General features: G+C 47.0%; 3 protein-coding genes and 1 pseudogene across 4 annotated transcripts; 3 read left to right on the top strand and 1 right to left on the bottom strand.

Annotated features, from left to right (window-relative positions):
• The first annotated feature begins 1,936 nt into the window (after positions 1–1,936).
• LOC140222886 (serine/threonine-protein phosphatase 7 long form homolog) lies at positions 1,937–3,728 on the top strand (annotated as a pseudogene).
• A 594-nt stretch (positions 3,729–4,322) lies between these two features.
• Positions 4,323–5,836, top strand: LOC117854418 (uncharacterized). The gene is made up of 2 exons (XM_034736602.2): positions 4,323–4,857; positions 4,965–5,836. The coding sequence occupies exons 1-2, from the start codon at positions 4,541–4,543 to the stop codon at positions 5,476–5,478; spliced, it is 831 nt and encodes a 276-aa protein (XP_034592493.2). The 5' UTR covers positions 4,323–4,540; the 3' UTR covers positions 5,479–5,836.
• Positions 5,837–7,048: 1,212 nt separating this feature from the next.
• LOC117857471 (uncharacterized) lies at positions 7,049–12,275 on the top strand. Of its 2 annotated transcripts, none has more exons than XM_034740138.1 (5): positions 7,049–7,412; positions 7,725–7,924; positions 8,242–8,708; positions 8,827–8,974; positions 11,685–12,275. In XM_034740138.1, the coding sequence occupies exons 1-4, from the start codon at positions 7,064–7,066 to the stop codon at positions 8,882–8,884; spliced, it is 1,074 nt and encodes a 357-aa protein (XP_034596029.1). In that variant the 5' UTR covers positions 7,049–7,063; the 3' UTR covers positions 8,885–8,974; positions 11,685–12,275. The 2 variants fall into 2 exon arrangements, with proteins under 2 accessions (XP_034596029.1, XP_034596026.1); XM_034740135.1 differs by having other exon boundaries at positions 8,827–8,937.
• On the bottom strand, positions 9,149–11,688 carry LOC117857470 (two-pore potassium channel 2). The gene is made up of 2 exons (XM_034740133.2): positions 10,221–11,688; positions 9,149–9,442 (listed from the first exon to the last, which is right to left on the bottom strand). The coding sequence occupies exons 1-2, from the start codon at positions 11,243–11,245 to the stop codon at positions 9,298–9,300; spliced, it is 1,170 nt and encodes a 389-aa protein (XP_034596024.1). The 5' UTR covers positions 11,246–11,688; the 3' UTR covers positions 9,149–9,297.
• Positions 12,276–19,754: the final 7,479 nt, after the last annotated feature.

Raw genomic sequence — 19,754 nt, forward strand, 5'->3', positions numbered from 1 at the left:
ATCCATGTGCTCAGTTTCCAGGCAAACAGGTCCTGCAGCGGTCATTCCTTGCCTTGGGTCCTTGCATTGAGGCTTTTTCAGCGATGTCGCCCAGTCATTTGCATTGATGGTACATTTCTGACTAGAAGGTATAAAGGCACAATCTTGATAGCTATTGGGTCCGACGGTAACAATCAGGTGTTGCCGCTAGCGATCGCCTTTGTGGAGAAGGAGTCTGGAGATAGCTGGTATTGGTTCCTGGAGAGGGTGAAGCAGATGATTGTAAAGGACATGGAGGGTGTTTGTCTAATTCCTGATCGGCACAAAGGCATTCTACAAGCAATCGAAGACCTACAGAATGGAAGTGTGCATCGTTTCAGGGTGCCGATGTGGCGAGACTTGAAGAGTAGGTGGTGCATGAGGCATATGGGTGCAAACTTCCATAATAAATTCAAGAACAAGTCCCTTATGAAAATGTTCAAGCGGCTATACAGCCAGAATCAGGAGAGAAAATTCAACCTGCTGTGGAAAAACTTCATGAGCTTACAAAGAAATGGTCCAAAGATTTAGGCAACAGGCCGCTAAACAGCGAGGCTGACCACCCTGTGTCTCTGGAGGATGTCGGACTCGATGGTCCGAATGTGAGGCGAAGACGTAGAAGGTCCATGAAGAGCTTCTCACAGTGGATTGAGCATGAGTTGAAGGAAAAGTGGGCATTACTCTATGACGAGGGAGGTGCTCGGTGGGAAATAATGACTACAAACCTAGCTGAGGTTTACAACTGGATCCTGCACAGTGTTCGGGGACTGCCCCTTTTTGGTATCGTGGAATTCTTCCTGTACCGCACCATGAAGTACTTCAAGGAAACATACCATGTCGCTGATAACTCAATGCGCGACAATCACAAAATTAATGGGTACAAGATGACAGAGTACATGGAGGAGGCGATTAAGAAGGCTCATAACTATCGTGTCAATGAAGTGGGAGCCGTGGAATGACGATTCGAGGCTATTTGCAGGGACAAAGGTCGATTGGGGGGAGGCGCGAGAAGCACACACAAGAGTGCATTATCAGCAATGAAGAGTGTGTTTACTCTTGCTAGAAGCCAAGGTTGCTGCACAGGCCTTGCACCCATGTCATTGCTACATGCATCAAGGCAGGGGGACTTCAGCCTCGTCGGTTCATGCCACGTTACTTCCTGAAGGAAACTATATGGCACACTTGGAGGAACGAGATTTATGGATATCGTTTACTAGGAAACTTCGTAAATCGTAAACAATCCTGGTAATGCCGCGCGCTACATTCCTGACCCTGATCCAGAAATGTTCCAAGGGGTTGAGTGACGCAACAAAAGACGCATCTGGAACAACATGGATCAATCTGAAGCCGGTCTTGATGTCCGCCTCTGCTACAAGTGCCATGAAGTCGGTCACACGTACAGGAACTGCCCTGCAACGACATATGGAGGTGGGAGTAGCCAATCTAGACCATCAAGCGGTGATGCAAATGCTGCAGTGCATGGTCGGGGTCGTCGTGCACATAGCAACAATGACAAACTTCTGTGATTCATGTCTTGTATGTTTGTGAACTCGTTGTCTTTTATGTTTGTGAAGTCGTTGTGTTGTATATTTGTGAACTCGTAACTTAGGCGAACCTTGTCATATGTAATGTCATCCGTGACGTTTGTTGTATGTCGAGAGACTCCTGTATTTCTTAGATTGTGGAATGTAACCTAAGTTGTAGTACTAAGATAATGTAATATTTGCATATTGTGTACTATTTCATTTATGTTGCCTTTGCAATTTCTCATGTCTATTGCATTTTATTTCATTTACGTTTTGCCTCTGTTATTATTTTCGGCGCGTACTTATATTTTTCGTGTTGCAGGTATGGCGCAGTAGGTTCCAGAGGGGGATCAGACCCCTGAGTTGCTCAACCCTACCTTGGATGACCTTCACAGGTCGTTTATGTCAGCCATAGGTCGTTCATGTTAGCCATACGTGGTGTGAGGCTAGGCACGCTTCGGGCACGTGTTCCGCTTTCAACGATGCCGATCGACGCCCGTTGGATTCCGAGGTATATCGTACTTAGTTAAATAAATGGAAAGTTCTAACATTGCATTGTTTGAACTAATAAATGGTATGCATGCTACAGTTACGCGCTGCGGGCCTCCTCCCTCTAACGAGGTTGGTTGAGGGAGATGTCGACACGTGGGGGGTGGAGAAGTCGACACGGTTCCACTTCAAAATGTCACTGGTAGCAGCTCTTCTGGACCGTTTGCGGCCCGAGACGCACACTTTCCACCTCACAGTGGGTGAGATGGCCCCAACACTCGAGGACGTCTCCCTCCTACTTGGGCTTCCTTGTACCGGGCGGGCCGTTGTTGCGGTGGACGTGCTAGTTAGCTGGCGTGAGGAGCTGTTGGCACGTACCGGACCTTTAGCACGACACACGGGCCCCCGAAGAAGTGGCTCATGCAGTTCAGTGTGAGTACTTAGTTACCTGACTTTCCATATCGTTTTCTCTAACTTTTGTCAATTTGTCAACTAACTTTGATTGTTGTGCAGGGCGAGTATATGAGAGACGACACCGACGATGTCATAGTTGCGCGACACTTGGAGGCGTACCTACTGTGGCTCTTCGGGTGGATCATGTTCTGCACGTCACAGGGGAACTTGGTGCCTAAACACCTGCTTCCTTACGCGAGGGCCATTGCGGAGGCCCCGCTCGACGAGGTTACGCAATACAGTTGGGGTTCAACTGTATTGGCGGCGACCTACAGGGGTCTTTGCACAGGCTGCTGCAAGGTAGACTCGATAGAGCCCATCTTCGTTGGCTACCCGTTGCTGCTACAGCTGTGGTCGTACGAGCGCTTCCCAATATGTCATTGACATGGCCCCGTACCCGGTGCTGCCTTTCGACCACAACGACATCGACAGACCCACGATGGGGTCGTTGTGGTGTTTGAGGAAGGTACGGTACTACACCTACAATTGCTCAATTCATATAATGCATGCTTTCATGTTTTGATTTGTGAACGTTTTTGTGAATTTTTTTCTTGCAAGGATCGTGGGTTGGGGTCCAGACGAAGAAGTCGTAACCTGACTTCGTCGATCAGTTTGACGCTCTTGTTGACACTGACGTGAGATGGAGACCGTACACCATAGCCGAGGTGCACGCTCGTGCCCCGCATGGCCTTTCTTCGTTGTGCCATCAGGACATGGAGTACTGGATGACGACGAGGCCATTGATCTACAACATCCACATCGAGGACTACGCGGTGAACTGTGTAATGAGGCAGTTCGGTCGGTACCAGCACCCCTGAGTCCTTGTTACTCATGTCGTCTTGGCCGCCGTTCATAGGTACACCCCACCTTTCCATTCTGATTGTAATAAAGATTTTTCGCTCTAACCCGCTGCACGATGGTTATGTTAGGTTGACCCGTCAGGGTGGTGGTGGGCCTAGGACCCTGTGGGGTCCGAGGATGGTTTCGTGGATGGAGATGTGGGCGGACGCTTTGGAGGAGGTGGTGGACGAGAACTGTCAGCACGACGATGACGCTTTGGCAGCGTACCTGCGGTGGTTCTTGCCGAGGATCAGGGTGCAGGTCATGTACGTTCCGAGGCAGCCACCGGCGCAGACCGTGCCTGTGACGCAGACGTACCCGCGTTCGAGGGACATCAACTTCGACGTCGTGGTAAGCTTCTACATCATTTGTTACTCAAACTGCATCATGTGGTGTGCTTAACTTCAACTCTGTCCTTGCCAAAAGTACGAAACGGTGGAAAGCCACCTACCGCCGTACGAAACAGCTAAAGCAGGCTATCGCTGTTTCGTACGGCAAAAAAACACATATGCACCGCTCTGACCCTCCTACCGTCAATCCAACTGGCGGAAGCGGACCTACCGCCATTTTGTATGGCGGTATAGATCTATTTAATTTGCATTCAACTATTTATTTCTACAAAATCGTAAAACAAAACACACACACACACACACACACACACACACACACACATATATATATATATATATATATATATATATATATATATATATATATATAAAATCATCATTGTGACAAGAAGCTGTCGGGAATGCATGGCCCGGCCCAACAGATGGTGGCCTATCATGACCTAAAGGCCTAAAAGAGGGCAAGCAAAAACAATCACTCCCTGTTCGCTCCGACTCCGAGTGGCGGGTAAAGCGTGCGCATGAGCGAGGCGATGGCCGTCATCCCGTGACACGACACGATGAGATGCGACGCGACGCGACGGCAGGAACGCGGCTGAATCCACCACCGAGATCGCCGCGGAATCCCTTCCATTTCCCGAAACGCAACAGACCGGCGCGCGCAAGGCACCAACCACCCCCACCGACCCTTTCCCTCCCGGGGGTGGTGGCGGAGCCCCGCGCGCAAAACCGAGCGCGCCCCTCGACTCGAGAGGAACAGCACGAAAGCGACCTGACCTCGATCGGGCGAGCGCATCAGCTGCCTCTGCCTCTGCCTGGGTAGACGAGCGATCGAGCGAGCAGCTCAGCAGCCGGTACGGGTCGGACATGACGCGGAAGCAGCCAGCGGCGCGGCGGCGGGGCGGGGGCGGGGGCGGGGGCGCCGTCGCGGGCGAGGGGACGACGAGGGCGGCGCTGAAGCGGGGGGCGTGGACGCCGGAGGAGGACGAGCTGCTGGCGCGGGCCGTGGCCCGGGAGGGGGAAGGGCGGTGGCGCACGCTGCCGCGGCGCGCGGGCCTGCTGCGCTGCGGCAAGAGCTGCCGCCTCCGCTGGATGAACTACCTCAGGCCGGACATCAAGCGCGGGCCCATCGCCGCCGACGAGGAGGACCTCATCGTCCGCCTCCACCGCCTGCTCGGCAACCGGTGCGTCGTCGTCCACACCGTGCCGCTCTAGTGTTGGTGGTGTAGCAATCAAGCAGCCGCGCGCCGCCGCCCGTAATAATGCTTGCTTACTTCCATTGTGCGCGCAGGTGGTCGCTGATCGCCGGGCGGCTGCCTGGGCGCACGGACAACGAGATCAAGAACTACTGGAACTCCCACCTCAGCAAGAAGCTCATCGCGCGGGGGATCGACCCGCGGACGCACACGCCGCTGGCCGCCGCCGCTGCTCCTGCTCCTGACAAGACGCCGCCGCCTCCACCGGCAGTCAAGCCCAAGCCTCCGGTGGCGCCGCCGCCGCCGCCACCGCCAGAGCAGCCGGGTTCTTCGTCCGGCGCGGGCGGCGTTGGAGACGACGACGACGGAGGCCGCGACTTCCCCGCCATGACGGGCCTCGGCGCCGATGTCTTCGAAGGACTGGATGATCCGTTCTGCGCCCTGGACGCCGCGGGTCGTGGCGGCTTCGGCATGGGCTGCGCCATGGTCGACGACGGCACCTTCTCCTCGTTCCTGGACTCGCTGGTCAGCGAGAATCAATTGGCCTATTACTTCGGCGATCACAAGAACGCTGAGGGTGGTGACAACGATGATCAGGCTGGAGCTTAGCTGATCCACCGTTCCCAGGACACAGTAACTTCATCTGGATTAGGTTAATCATGGATGAGCACCTATAGAAGTACTGCATGCTTTTGTCTTTGTGGTGGTGGTGGTGGTGTTCGTATGTGTGATACGGTGATGAAATCATGGGAAAACTATAGGAGATAACAAGAAGATGTATGGGTTACTGCATGGGTACTGCAAGGTCTGGTTTAATGTCTGCACCTACTGCTCATGTGTGCGCATTATGTCAGGCGAGCAGTTCAGCGGTTACAGGTAACAAAACTGCAGGTCCACCCATCTATATATGCACGCACAGTTTATTCGACAATTGATACCTGTTGCAATAAACAGTCGCGACTCGGGTTTTTTATTTTTTATTTTTTGGCTACATCCATGCTGATACTGGACTGTCTGAAATCCCACGCGGCTGTCAACTGGGAGCTGGGAAAGTAGCTGACACTTTATAGGCTCGCTAACATTTTTCTTTTAAAGACGAAGGAACCACTAAACTGGAAATGCACACAACCACTAAACTCACAAACATCTAAATCTGTTGACACCAAGATTTGAACCATTAAAACTACTTACCAATAGATGACGTAAATCTGCCATGGACACCTGCTGTCATGCTGGCGAGGAATGCTTATTAGGACTGTACTCGTGTATCTAAGGAAGAAGAGGAGGAATTTTTCACGTGTGCAGCGCGAGCATATCAGATAGTGCTACAGGACAGCACGATTGGCATCTGAATATCTGAAGTATCAGCATATGAAGCTAGTACCTAGTAGTAGAACTTAACAGAGCAATCTATGAAGCCAATGCGAAAGGATTTAATTTCAACAGGCGAGAAAGAGACGGCGACCTGTGGAGCGAGAGTATCCAGCCTGCAGGCGCGCTGATGCTGCTGCGGCCCTGCATTGCTTCCCCCACCCCAGCCTCCATGGCCAAGGCGAGGCTTCAGCTTCCTGTCCCAAGTCACCGCAGGGCGCCGGAGAAAGAGGGGCACCGGCGCAGCACGAGAAGCCATGCGTGCGTGCTCGCCTGCTATATAGCGCGTGACGCTAGTCCCGCACCGTGTGAGACGGACCGTCAGGTTGGACCGGACGACCAATGCAAGGAAATGAACGCGGCGAACTCCTTTCACGCGTGTCGATCAGGTTTACGCAGAGACGAAGAGGTGCATTTCAACTGTACATTTTGTATGGCCCCGATTGACTGGTAGCTGCGAATTTTTCTTGGGAATTGAAAGTATGAGAATTGGTTTCATAAAAAAAAATTCTGAGAATTCAGTGGATTGAAACCTGTCTGTGTACTCCTGTAGCCCTGTAAAATGTAACCTTTGGATCGTAATGTCAGATGAGGCCAAGCAACCAAACGGTCCAAACTCCAAAGCTAGCGCGCGCGAGATATACATACACGCACAGCATCCATCGTTCTTGCCTTGCATTTGCAATCTTGCACCTACCGGCATGTGTACGAGAATCATGACCTCAACTCTTCAAGCTACAGTTCCGGAGATGCAGTGTGTCGCGGGAGATTGCTGGACATGACGTGAACACGTGGCAATACGTCTTTAGGAGAATGTTACGTAATGGGAGCTTTCCGCTTCCAGACCGTAGTGGCCCAGCCCACGCAGCCCAGAGCCCACCGCCACCGGTGTGAGAGAGACCGCCGCGTCGACGACGAGAGAGAGCACTGGTGGGCGTGGCCCGTGACGGAGATGGCCTTCGCCGTCGCGCCGCCGCCAGTGGTGCCGCCGCTTCGGCCGCCTGTTGCCCTGGTCGGATGGAGGAGGCGCCCAAGGGCGACCCCTCCGCGGTTCGCCGTCGTCCTGGCGGCGTCTAGCGGAGTCAGCGGAGAAAGGGCCCCGCCGACGTTCGGGCGGCTGCGGGAGGAGCTCCTCCAGCTCCACGCCGAAGCCGACCTTACCCAATCCAAAGGTAACATGGCTATCACTGGAATGTTCAGTGCTGCGTTCATGGAACGGGTGTATGTTCAGTACTATTTTACCCTCCAATTTTTCTGCTACTTTCTGCTACAACAAGTATGGCTCCCATAGTGAAGTCTGATTTATCTCTAGGGACTTGTGTTTTCGACCTAGCCATCTTAGATGGGCCTGATGTAGTGATGCGTAAGCGTAATCAGAGGATGGGACTTGTGGTTGTGGATGTGAACATGGTGTGCATGCTGTAGCATCTGCTCAACTGCCCACCACCCTTGTAACAAATTTTATGCCCTTTATTTTATCATAGCAAATAGCGCGAGGGTGAGGCTTGTGCGATTGACCGAGGCTGCTGAGAATCTTAAGAAACGAGCCGCAACCAGTGTCCGAATGGGCAAAGAGAACGAGGCTGTGGATTTACTTGTGCAGAAGAAGAAATTGACCAAAGCCCTGGAGAACATTAAAGAGCGCATTGAAGTACTTGACAAGCTTTCGGCAAAGATTAGTGAGGTGATAACATGGGCTTTTATTATCATGTAAAATATGACTTCTTTCTTTTCCTAAAAGGCCGTGTGTTCTCTTAACTTCATGACAGTAACTCAAAATTACCTCCCAAACCATTCTTGGCCATTTATATCTCACACTGTTCATGCGTTGATTCTGCTGATCATCACACCTGAAATTAACAAGTGTTTGCTTCAACTATGGCATATAACAAGCTCATATATGACATGTCCATTAGTCGGGAACTGATTGTTTTAAATTTCTGTTCATATATCTTATTGTATGCACAATCCTACAATGAGTATTTTTTTTTTTGGATTCAGGCAATTTCGATAAAGCAGAACATGTTAATTGAGTATGCATTGCATCCTGGGATGTCTAATAGTGAAAACTCTGATGACATGATAAGGGTTTTCTCCAGTACAGTCAATGATGGAGTCAATGGGGCTGAGAGTTGCGATTCTCATCTAAAATCAGTTGAAAAGGAATCTTTTGAGTTGAGAAATGAGGCACATGCAAGCATGACTGGTTACCATGAGCAAAGTGCATTTCGGATGGCCGATGGCTTCTCATTTTTAAATGATCCTGACCCAGCAAACAGCATAAAGAATACTTCTTCATATGATGGATTTCTAGAGCATATTGATTTACAGATGAAATCATTAGAATATGAAATTGAACAGTTCATCAGTTCCCAATCAGTTGATGAGGTGGGCAGCGAGAAGCAGAGAAATGACAAGTGGCAAAGATTGTCTGACATACAGATGCTTGTAAAGGAAACTAGAGAAAGGTGAGTCTTTGATGCAAAACCTGATAAATTGAAAGTGTGTAAAATTTTCCATTCTAATAGTCATTTCATCGTTGCACAAGATATGGTTGGGCTTCATTAGATTAACTAACTATTTCAGGATTGCAAGGATTTTGGATCTGACAGTAAAAGAGACTGAATCTGGAGACTTGAGATGATAGCAAACCACAAATCATTGTATTGGTGGCATCCGCCATCATCTCTTTGATGGGTAAATTTGCTCTCTGTTGCTTCAGTTGTACTCCTGTGTATGAAACTATCTCAAGTGTCTTTAATGCATATTGTCTGTTATTCTTTGTGTTTCTTCCTGTATCTTATACACTTTACAATTTGTTTTTCCATTCTGGATATGAATGCTGTCGACCAGCTCTTGAACTTTTAGTTCAACTGCAATACAACAATGCACAACTTTCATATTTGACTTAAACTGCAACAGATAATGTATTTGAATACTCATGATAGGCAAGGGTATTAAATATGTCACACATACATGTGCGACTTGGCAATGTGTAGGAGGAGGTCTGTCATTGTGATATGGGATATTCATAGTTAATAGTAACTTATACTAGATTCATAGTTTTCCAATTATATCTACAAGAGGGATCCTTTCACATTTTCCAAACTCTTGCTGATTGAACTGGTCGGAGATTATTGCAATGTCTTTCTCATCGATCTTCCCCATCTCCTTGAGCTTGTAGATCACAAAGTCTGATTTGCTGTTGCATAGGAGCAAGAAGATTGCTAATGAGTGACCATTGACAACTATATTACTTGAATATGAAATACACAGTCACTATAAGAAACATAAAGATAGCATACTTTCAGATTATAAGAGCTGTGAGCAAAGAAAGTAAATTTTATTTAGGGCAGTGAGGTGTTGATGGTCATGCCCGTTCATCACAGCCATGTAACCGTGCCCTGTCTATCTAATTATAGAATGTTAGTGTCACCCACTGTCTCTACTGCTTTTTTTTTTAAATTAGGACATTTTGGGCCTAGTTTCATCAAAAACAAGAAAAGGGTTTGGTTTGTAGAGATGGTTGTCAGGAAGCATATTTCGTTATAGAGGTTCTTTTATTTACTAGTGCATGCAGGCTTTTAAAGTTGTATATTCAGCGCATATACTACCTTCACAGTAATATTTCTATTGTCTTAAAAAAGAAAACTTATTTTCTTAGGAAGTCTTATCATCCATAACAGTGTTATAACCGTCCTTTTGTGTTATATATATAACTTCAGTGCCTTGTTGGTAGAAGGAACAACAAATTGTTGGCTCTTTGTCATGTAATAAGAATTTAATAAAGTACGCGTCATTAAATAAACAAACTTCATAGTATTTAATCATTGAAGTAAAGATAAGCAACAGATTAGGGGTTGAGTTGCTCTGAAAAAGTTGATTCTTTTTCAGGTATTAATCATTTTTTAGAACTTTCAGGTATTAGTTGTTGAAAGGCAACTTTGAATAATAAATTTTCAAGAAAAACTGTAGCATACCTTACAGCAGGATCGTTGTCTAGGCCTGCGACAAGTGGTTCATTGTCCATTTTCTTCTGGAGGATCCATTTTGTAGTCCGCCTGTTTCTTCTGTCCATCCTTAGATCTGTTAGGAACAAGAAGGCCTTCGCAACTGCCAAAGTGCTTATCAACAGGCACACAGTGGCAGTGAGCCTTCCTGCTGTTGTTGAGAAGCTTTTGTCCCCATATCCAACTGTCGTAACAGAAATGACTGATAAATAGAAACTATCGATCCAGCTTAGGCCCTCCACTTCATGCACTATGATTGTGCAAATTGAGATAGTGCCTGCTACAACCACTAGTGCAAGCATTACTTTCATCCTCCCTCTTGATCTTTTCTGTTTAGCATCAATCATATAGGTATCAAACACCTTGTTGAGCTTGTTATCATCCATTGTGCTAAGTAGAACTGCCCTCTGCTTGTCCAGTACATTTGTCAACAGTCCGTTTAGCATAATGTCAACAAAACGAACACCAACTAGTAGGAACAAGCATGTGAACACCTTTGTGAAGTTAGTACAAGGGACTATGTCACCGTATCCTATTGTGCACAAACTAATGATGGTGAAGTAAAGGGCATCCACTAGCTTGAATGTGGATTTTCCCTTGAAGCCTTCAACATTTGTCATGTACACAAGGACCCCTATTGAGATGTACAAGATGACACTGACAATAGCCTGCCTTGCAATTGATGGTGTATATTGTGCAGTAGTAGCATGACTTTGGTAATCAATCTCATCTGCATAGGGTGTCTCTTTGCTTGATGTGAATATAGAAGGTGAAGAGTGCACACGCTGGATATTTGATGGGGATACCATATTGGTATTTTCATTAGTGGGCGGCAAATGATTGGGAGTATTGAAGTTAGCTTTGCAATTACTTTTTGGGCAAAAGGAAGTTGCGCACCTGCTTGGAACATCACAGGATCTTCTTCTGTCTTTCTTGGAAGTGTACTTTTGGTCGCGCTGGACCAAAGGTAGCAGAGGCTCTTCCATGGAAGACATATTGGAGCTTTGAGTCACTTTGTTGCAGCTTGCAGTTCTCAGGCTGGATCATCATTTTATATCCATGGTGGTTCTGCCGGGCTCTTGTCGAGGGAAGTGATGAACATCAGGCATTCAGGGGTGTACACTTCCCTGACGTTTCTGGGATGAAAGAGTGGGAGTACATCATATCTTGAAACATATCTTTCTTATTTATTGCAACACTTATATCGTGTAGTTTCTAGTATCTTGCATGGTAGCTGATGCAAGAGGCAACCAATGAAAGGGAAAGAAATGGCAGTCATATTCTTTTGTTTGATATCTGAAATAGCACTATTAGTTTTATCTCGTCATCCCCGTGTTGTGGCTGGGATATTAAGCACCGAGTCACCAGTTGGTTCACTGCAGGTGCACTAAATACGTGATCGTGAATTAAATTTGGTGTTACGTTTTGGTGCAGGTATCCAAGTTGACAATGGCTTATCAACAGTCTGACCTTGCAAGTTGGTTTCCGCCCTTGGGGTGATCCACTTGATTTGAGGCAGTGGCATATTATGCAGGACTCCACCCTACAACTGGCGGGGTTGCCTTCTTTTCTGGACAGAAACATGCAGATTTGTTGCTGTGCTGAGATCTGGATGTCGGTGATGTACAGTACAGATCGCACTGACTGAAAAGCTTTCCAAGTTGAAAGATCTTCATCGAAGGAACTTGGTTGATGATCATCTCCGTTTCTGCGAGTAGTCGTTATCTGTATAGGTGTATATGGACCTTGATTGAAGGCAATCTTGTTCTCGAGCAACTGTCTCTGCGTGCATACGTCTGAAGGGAATGAAGTCGTCAAAATTGTAATACTGTGTCTAGATTTAGCCTCGAGACCGGAGAATTTATAAGTGCAGGCCATTTTTTAAGCTTTCTTCTTTTCAATGAACAGAGGCATCGTTGCACTGTTCCATTTTCATTAAACGAGACAATTTAGCGTTCACAGAACAGTATCAGTATGCTTATTCTTCAGGCTTTCTGACAAGGATGAAGATGATGAAATTTGTCATTGAGTTTCTGTATCCACTATCCAACATATACGCAGCCTGAGCAATTCATCGAGTACCAGATCAGATTGTGCACACAGGAGGGAGGGATTGAGACTGCCACCCTTCAAAGGAGGGTCGACTTCTGGTGGAACATCTTTGGATTGTCAATTCCTGCTTCGATTGACACGTTATTTTCTCGTGGAACATCTCATTGCACATTCTTGGCCCAATGTTATTTTCTGGATCTTTCTGAATCTCAAGAGAAACCGAGAGAAGACGGCCCGCTCCACTAGTACGGGCTTTCGTCGACTCATGATCATCCTACTCCATGGTTGGCCCGGTACGCACTTTGTGCCTGGGCCGTGGGTTGTCGTGGGGGAGGTGAAATCACTCACAGCAAGGCCACTGCGCCTTTGTGGGCCTGACTACGAGCTTCTTGTTTCCTTGACAAAACGAGAAGTTCGCGTACTCGAACAGAAAAAAGTCTTCGCCTTCCTAAAAAAAAAAAGACAAGCTACGGGAGAGAGGATAGGCTCATTACATAAAAAAATATGAAAATAGCCATAATACATAGCAAAAGAGAAAAAAAAGAGCGGGAGAGCCAAATGAATCGAAAGATTCATGTTTGGTAGCAGTCCATCCTTATCTCTTTGCTATAGAAGAGAGAGGGCGAAAAGAAAGCTCCGCCGGTTCCAGTTCTTCCCGTCGGCGAGCTTCTCGATCCCCTCATCTCAGCGAGCCTCTTTTGCTTCGGGTGGTTGAGGGGATTGATGATCTTGGCTGGACGGTGTATATATAGGTTTTAGGATAGCTATTAGTCTATAATAAATCTCCTTATGGTCAGCTCCAACAGGGATTTCGTGTTCCTTATCGCCAGCTCGGATGCCGTCGTCGTCTTTAGGCCTTGGTGTGGTGTCGGCGGTAAGGTCTTTTGCTTCCTTCTGAGGTTCTCAGCTGTTGTTTCTGTCATTGGTGATATGGTTCTGGTGGTGGCTGTTGTGTTTGTGGTGCTCGATGATGGTGTTATATGCGTGAGATTAAGCATAACGATATTTTCTTCGAGATTTCCTTTTGCGTCGATGTTCAAATCCTCCGTGAGCTTCTCCACACCATTAGGGCTCATGATAAAAACTCGACCTGCGGCAGGGAAGATAGCCCCGGGCATTTTGTGAAGTACATAGCGGCATCGTAGCCCGTGTGAGACGACCAACAACCTGGGTCGGGTCTTAGACCTATACTTTGGCGTGGGACAGGTGAGGGGATTTTTCCACGGGGAGTCGAACCCATGACCTGAGGAATGCTCGTAGGGCCACCTAACCAACTCAGCTAGAGGGCCGTTCGCATCGGGGCCCATGATAACAACGTCGACGCTGATCTCATAATCCACGGTATGGTTGCTGGAGTATGGAGGAATGTATTCCGGTGGCTTTATGTAGTTGTCCGGATCTTTTATCCCTCCAGGATGCTTACGGCAATGGAGGAATGTATTCCCAGTGGTTTTATGTAGCTGTCCGGATCTTTTGTCCTTCCAGGACGCTTCCGGCGATGGTGATGCTGTCTCCGAAAATGGATCTGTGAGGTTTTCCTTCTACCTGCTAAGAAATCGGGTTGGTTAATCTCCCTTAGGGTTACTTTGTTGTTGGGTGTTGTGGGGTCATCGGCATTGCTTGTGGCGTTCGATCCTGTAATCTTGGCAAAGTTTTGCCTGAGCGTTCAACGATTCAGGTGCACATCTTTTGTGCCGGCTCATGTGGCATCAAAATGGAAAGCTTCTTCGTCGAAGTTGAAGTGGCGTTTATTTCGACGTCGAGTGGTGGCTCTGTTCTCCGGTGACGAAGAACATCGGGAGGTCTTTGCAAGGATTAAAAGGTAATTTTTGTTATCAAGAATGTCCCTGTAAAGAAGTTTGTTTCTCTGAATCAATAAATTGCAACCCAGTTCTCTCAAAAAAAAATAAAAAGAAAGAAAAGAAAAGATGAAAAAGCGGAGAAGGCGAACGGATCGGTGGAAAAATGTACCTGTACACGGCGTGTCAGCGGCGACGGCGACCAGAGACGAGCACGGTGCGTCAGTGCCACTGCTGTTACGGTACACGTGGGAAAGCTAGTTTCCCTCGTTGCAGGCCTGTCCTACTTTGTATACAACACAGTATATATATCTCTATCTCTACTTAGCCTCTACTTTAATATTAAAGCGAGTAATATTTCTGCCGTAATTCTTGGTACGTCGCTTCTAGAAATCCGTAATCGAGTTGATATGTGCCGTACTGATAATGACTCTGCTTATTATCAGGCTCGGAGATAGTTTTGGGTTGGTTTTTGGCGAAAGTAAACAGTTATTGTCGACCCATTTGTCTATCAAGCCCTCTTGACCCCTTCCTGGTCCTTCCAACTCCTTATCTAAATCTGCGACAGGAACCAACGCGACCGAGACGGTGATGAAGGGAGACGGAGGAGGTAGTACGGAAGGCGCTGTCTGCCGTTCCACGTCAGGGATGCCGGCATGGACAAGCCGCGACGGCCGCGCGTGCACATGGATACGCTAGCGAGTTGTCCAAGCGGAGCAATCGAGCAGGCAAGGGGTGAGTTTGACGGAGTTGCTTAACTATTTAGTTTATCAGAAATTTTGAATCCCTATAGTTGTGTAAGTTTTTGCATTAGTTGATGGGAGATGAGTGAGGTAGCTCTTAGGGTCTCTTTGGTTGGGCTTTCCAACCTGCTTTTGCTTCTCAAAAAGCCAAAAGTTAACCAAAGGTGTGGCAAACCCATGAGTGCTTTGGGCCAAAGCTACTTTTCCTCGGTACAAAACTTACAACAGCTTCCCCCTTGCTTTCTTCGGCTGTGGAGGTGGGCAACTTTGAAAAAATAACCCACTTACCACTGGTTGTGAGATACCAATTCGTTTTTTCCCTTCTATTCCTGTCCGTGGGTGACCTCCACCGCCGTCACCCCTCCCACCCGCCGTCACTCCACATGCCTGGCGCCGCTCCATCTCCGGCCCCCTCCTCTCCACCCCCTGCAATCCTCCCAGCGGCGCCTCTCTCCGGTCCCTTCCTCCTCTCCTGGCCAGCGGAGAGCAGGAGGTGGCGCTGAAGTGCCCAACGTGGCGGGTGGCCAAGGGCCAGCTGGAGAAGGCCGGCCTGGTAGAGCTGGCCGCGGCGGTGGTGGCGGCCGCAGCGCTGCTAGTGTTGCTATGCTCGGCGACAACGCTGGCGGCAGCACCCCGGAGGCCTCCTGCTCTTGGCCTCCTGCTCTCCTCCTGGCGGGATCTCCATCGCGAGCGAGGCTGAGGTGGCGGGCCCCTACTCTCCACCCCCTGCTCATCTCCCGATGGTGCCCTACTTCAGTCTCCTCCTCTCTCGGTAGCGGCGCAACTCGGGGCCGGCAATGCCACCCACCGCATCGGCCACTGCTCTGGCTACTGCGTCGTGGCCCCTCCATGCGGGCTGGCTTGCCGCGCCGCCGCCCACCACGCCGTTGCGAGATGCGAGAGAGAGGAAGAAGATGCTGACGAGTGGGGTCCGCTTGTCAGTTAGAGGGAGAGAGTTGAGTGGGGTGGACTATGAATGACATGTGGGGTCCGTTCGTAAGTGTTTCCAAAAAGCCACAGCTGTTTCACCAAATGGCTTTCATCTTTCTCACGGCCCACAACCTACAGCAGCTTTTGCACAGCCCGCAGCTCACAACTACTTTTTCAAAAGTCACAGCTCAACCAAACACACCCTCACGCTGCGATGCATTGAGCGAGAGTTATTCAAATGAATTGAACTTCACAAAATTAAATTACATGTATCCATACGTAGTATTAAGATCTTTTAATTTCTAGGTGCATATTTAATTTCCAAACGTTAGGATTATTTATTGGCTTGAAAAATAACAAAACATGTATGCAGGGTGGACCTAACTCAAAGACTGAGTGACGACCTGCTACAGTGTTAGAATTTGAGAGACGGCATGTGTGCCCTCACTCGTTGTACGGTGGATCCGCCCCTGCATGTATAGAAAATCCAATAGTACTAGAATAAAAAAGTTACACAACATGATAAAAATATCACGCGCTAAGCAATGTCGTTTCACCGTAGCAACCCATGGCTTGCTAGTCATTTATAAGTTGACAACAAAACAAACTTCAATTTCCTTTCCGTCCGTGGAACTTTCCGAGTTCCGTGGGTCCCACCATGAATCTTGGGCTAGGTTGTCTATATAAGAGTACTACGTGTGTGCAACTTTGTGCAGAGGGAAAAAAATAACTCATAAACATGACATCCCGTAACTAAACTTGTTTTTCCCTGTGGCTGTGCGATCTTGGTGCAGCAGCAACTTGTGCTATAGTAGATCGAGCATGTGACGTGCGTTCGTGCTGTTCCCATCCTTTTTAAAAAATAAAATTGCAGGCTTTATTTCCAACCACCATGATAGTGCCACCAGCATGAAGCCGTGATGAACAGAGGCGCAGACAGCTAGCTACGCTGCGCTTCTTTCTAGAAGGTCTTGGTGTTAGCGGGAGGGAGGGAAAAAAAAACAGCGAAGAGACGACGACACCTCGAGATGCCATCAGCATGAGGTCAAATTATAGGATGATTCGGACAAGTGCGCGCGAATCGTGATCAGGGGTGTACTGCCGTATCCGTTTGATTCTCATCAGCGCTTAATTCGATGCCCCCGTAAGACGGGATTAGAGGTCACAGGATGCTGTGCAGTCATGTGGCTGCTCGTACGGCGAGATCACTAGCAAAGCCGCGAGGCATTAATCCACTCGATCAACGGAGCTGCGCGCATGCACGCAGATCAGATGCCGCTGTGGTGGACGGGACGACGCTGTGCGTTTGAGAATTAAATAACCGTGCACCCGGTTCAAATTTCGCTGCTGCTAGCTAGCTGCTGGTTGAACGATGGGGAATGATGATGCTAAAGATATTCTTGCAGTTGAAAGCTAGGGTTAGTTTAGTTTAATCAAGTTGACCTCCTCTTCACTTGCCCTCTCCTTGGGAGCGAAGCATGAGCCTTGACGACCAAGCTGGCTGCTGGACCAGCATCTTCGATTCAGATGCATGCCCTGATAAAAAAGAAGGTGGGGCCGTGGGGTGCATGCGCATGAGACAAAATCCATCTGCGCGGGCTCTTCGTTCGTCAGTATATATATTCATTCCTAGCTACCGCTTTAGACAAACAAATTAGTTTATTTTGAATTAACGAGCTTGTTCTAAACGGTTATATATTTAAAAACGGAGATAGGACGAAGAAAATCATCAGGCGTCTTAGCACACGATAAGCAGGATACCATTAGTTTATTATCTCACCAAATAGCTAGTGCGCTTGAGTGTTTGACCAGCATCCAGCATGGGAAATCAACAAGGACCAACATGCATGGGGTCAAGCTCGAGCATACCTTGGATGCCAAGGAAGCATAGTGTTTTTTTTTTCTAAAAAGAAATTGAAAGGCACTAAAAGGTTCGGCCTAACATAAAAACAGCGACTTCTACACTATACACTAAAGGAATATACAATATATACACGCACGTGATGGCGGGCACCGTTGCATTTCTGCGGCGCGCGGCTAAAGTATCGCATGGATATCACCCCTGACACCGACGGTCTCTGATCGGCTATCGCCACTACGGCACTCCTAGCTCCGTGAATTATACCAATGCGGTCAGCTGTCCAAACCCATGAACGATCGTTATCTAGCTTGATCCTTTCAGACTCCAGAAAGGGAGGGCCAGACCCGGAAGCAAAAGCGAGAGACGACTTTTGATTGTGTTCGTTCCGACGAAAGTTGATGCTCGTGATCAGCTCATATAATAACAACAGAAAACGACCATTACCCATAAATCTTAACGATCAAGTACGATGCTGTGATGGCGCCCAGCAAACAAGAGAATAATGAGCAAAAGCGTGGTGCTCGGTTATTCGTAGTCGCATTTCTGTGACATCACACCAGTGACCAGTGCATACAGTACTACCACTATGCAGTGTTGTGCAAGAACGATCGATCTGGAGGGTGTCAATTCTTTTTTCAACAATTATCTAAAATGGCCGAGGATATTCTTCTTCTTCATAATTCTTATATCAATTAGACGAAGGTATTTTGCAGTATAATTTGTACAATCCGCGAGGGGGAATAAATTAGGAACCAAGAATCACCCACCAACATTAAAAAAACTTGGCTACTTAACAAATAACTCTAAAAAATGTCTTAATTAGACTAAAAGAATTTATCTATTTGAGAAAAATTCTAAAAGAAACAAACAACCTCCCTTAAAAAAAATAACCACCGGTCATTTGAAAAAAAAACTAGGCAAATATTGAGATCTAGCAATGTATATATCACACTATATTTACCGAAACAGGCCCGAGTAACTTTACACTGTACATTTGCTAAGTTGTTGTTTGCTCATAGCCTCTTCATTATGAATCAATTGAAGACAAAGTTTAAACCTTGAAGTGTTTCTAATGCAGCTTCTCGGGCATTTCCCGAACACATCTCTCAAGAATATCTATTATCTTAATATAATAGTGTTAAAAGAAACGACCATATTTGCCGATAAGTTTAGAAATTCCCACGTTAATCAGAAAAAGAAAAAAAATATACACCGTTGGATTTTATAATGATCTAACGGTCTATATTAATTTAAAGATTCCATACAAATACGATTACTAAATAGCTGAATTTATAGAATTTCAAAGAAATACCAATATGGCAATAGGATTGTGGACTCCTATTGCCATGTCCGTTGGTTTTTTAGTCCTATTGGGATAACTATAAGGTTCACTATCATGTGTCCAACGTGTCAATTGGAGCAAATTCTAATATCTCTAGCTAAAAGGTCCATGTCAAACACAATTGATAAAAAAACTAAATTTAGAATTAAATAAAGAAAATTTAGTACTTTGAACTCCATACAAACCTGGAGTAAAATACATAAACAAAGAGTCACGTTAAAATAAAATTAACAAAAAGCTAAATTTGGAATAAAGAACACTAAATAAGATACTATTTTGAATCCCATATGCGTACATCACGTCATAGAGAAGGACTCGGTTCCAAGCTAAAAAAATACCTTCAGTTACGTGTAGGTGTAGGTACATCTCTAAATAAATCTTTTTAAGCTACGCAGAAAACCTCACACGTATACATGGAATCTCTTAATCTGTTTAAGTAGTTGCGTCACACTTAAATACCCATGCATGTACGATCTTGACGGCAAGAATTAGTATTGATCTTGACGGCAAGAATTAGTATTGATCTTGACGGCAAGAAATATTTTTTCTTGCATACCTAGCTTGCATGATCAAGATTGACAACATGGCATCGTCAGCAACACGAACGCGGTGTAAAATCCTGGTGTGAAGGTGGAGCAGAGCAGCCAGCAGCCGGGGGCATATAGTAGTGGAAGCAGTGACTGCTGCAGTGATGTACGAGAGGAATAATTTTTTTATTGCAGTTCATCTTTCTGACTACTTAAACCCTCTTTGGGAGGGTTTATTTTGCCTCCAGCT

Source organism: Setaria viridis, chromosome 5 (genome assembly GCF_005286985.2).
Source record: "Setaria viridis chromosome 5, Setaria_viridis_v4.0, whole genome shotgun sequence".
Taxonomy (NCBI): domain Eukaryota; kingdom Viridiplantae; phylum Streptophyta; class Magnoliopsida; order Poales; family Poaceae; genus Setaria; species Setaria viridis.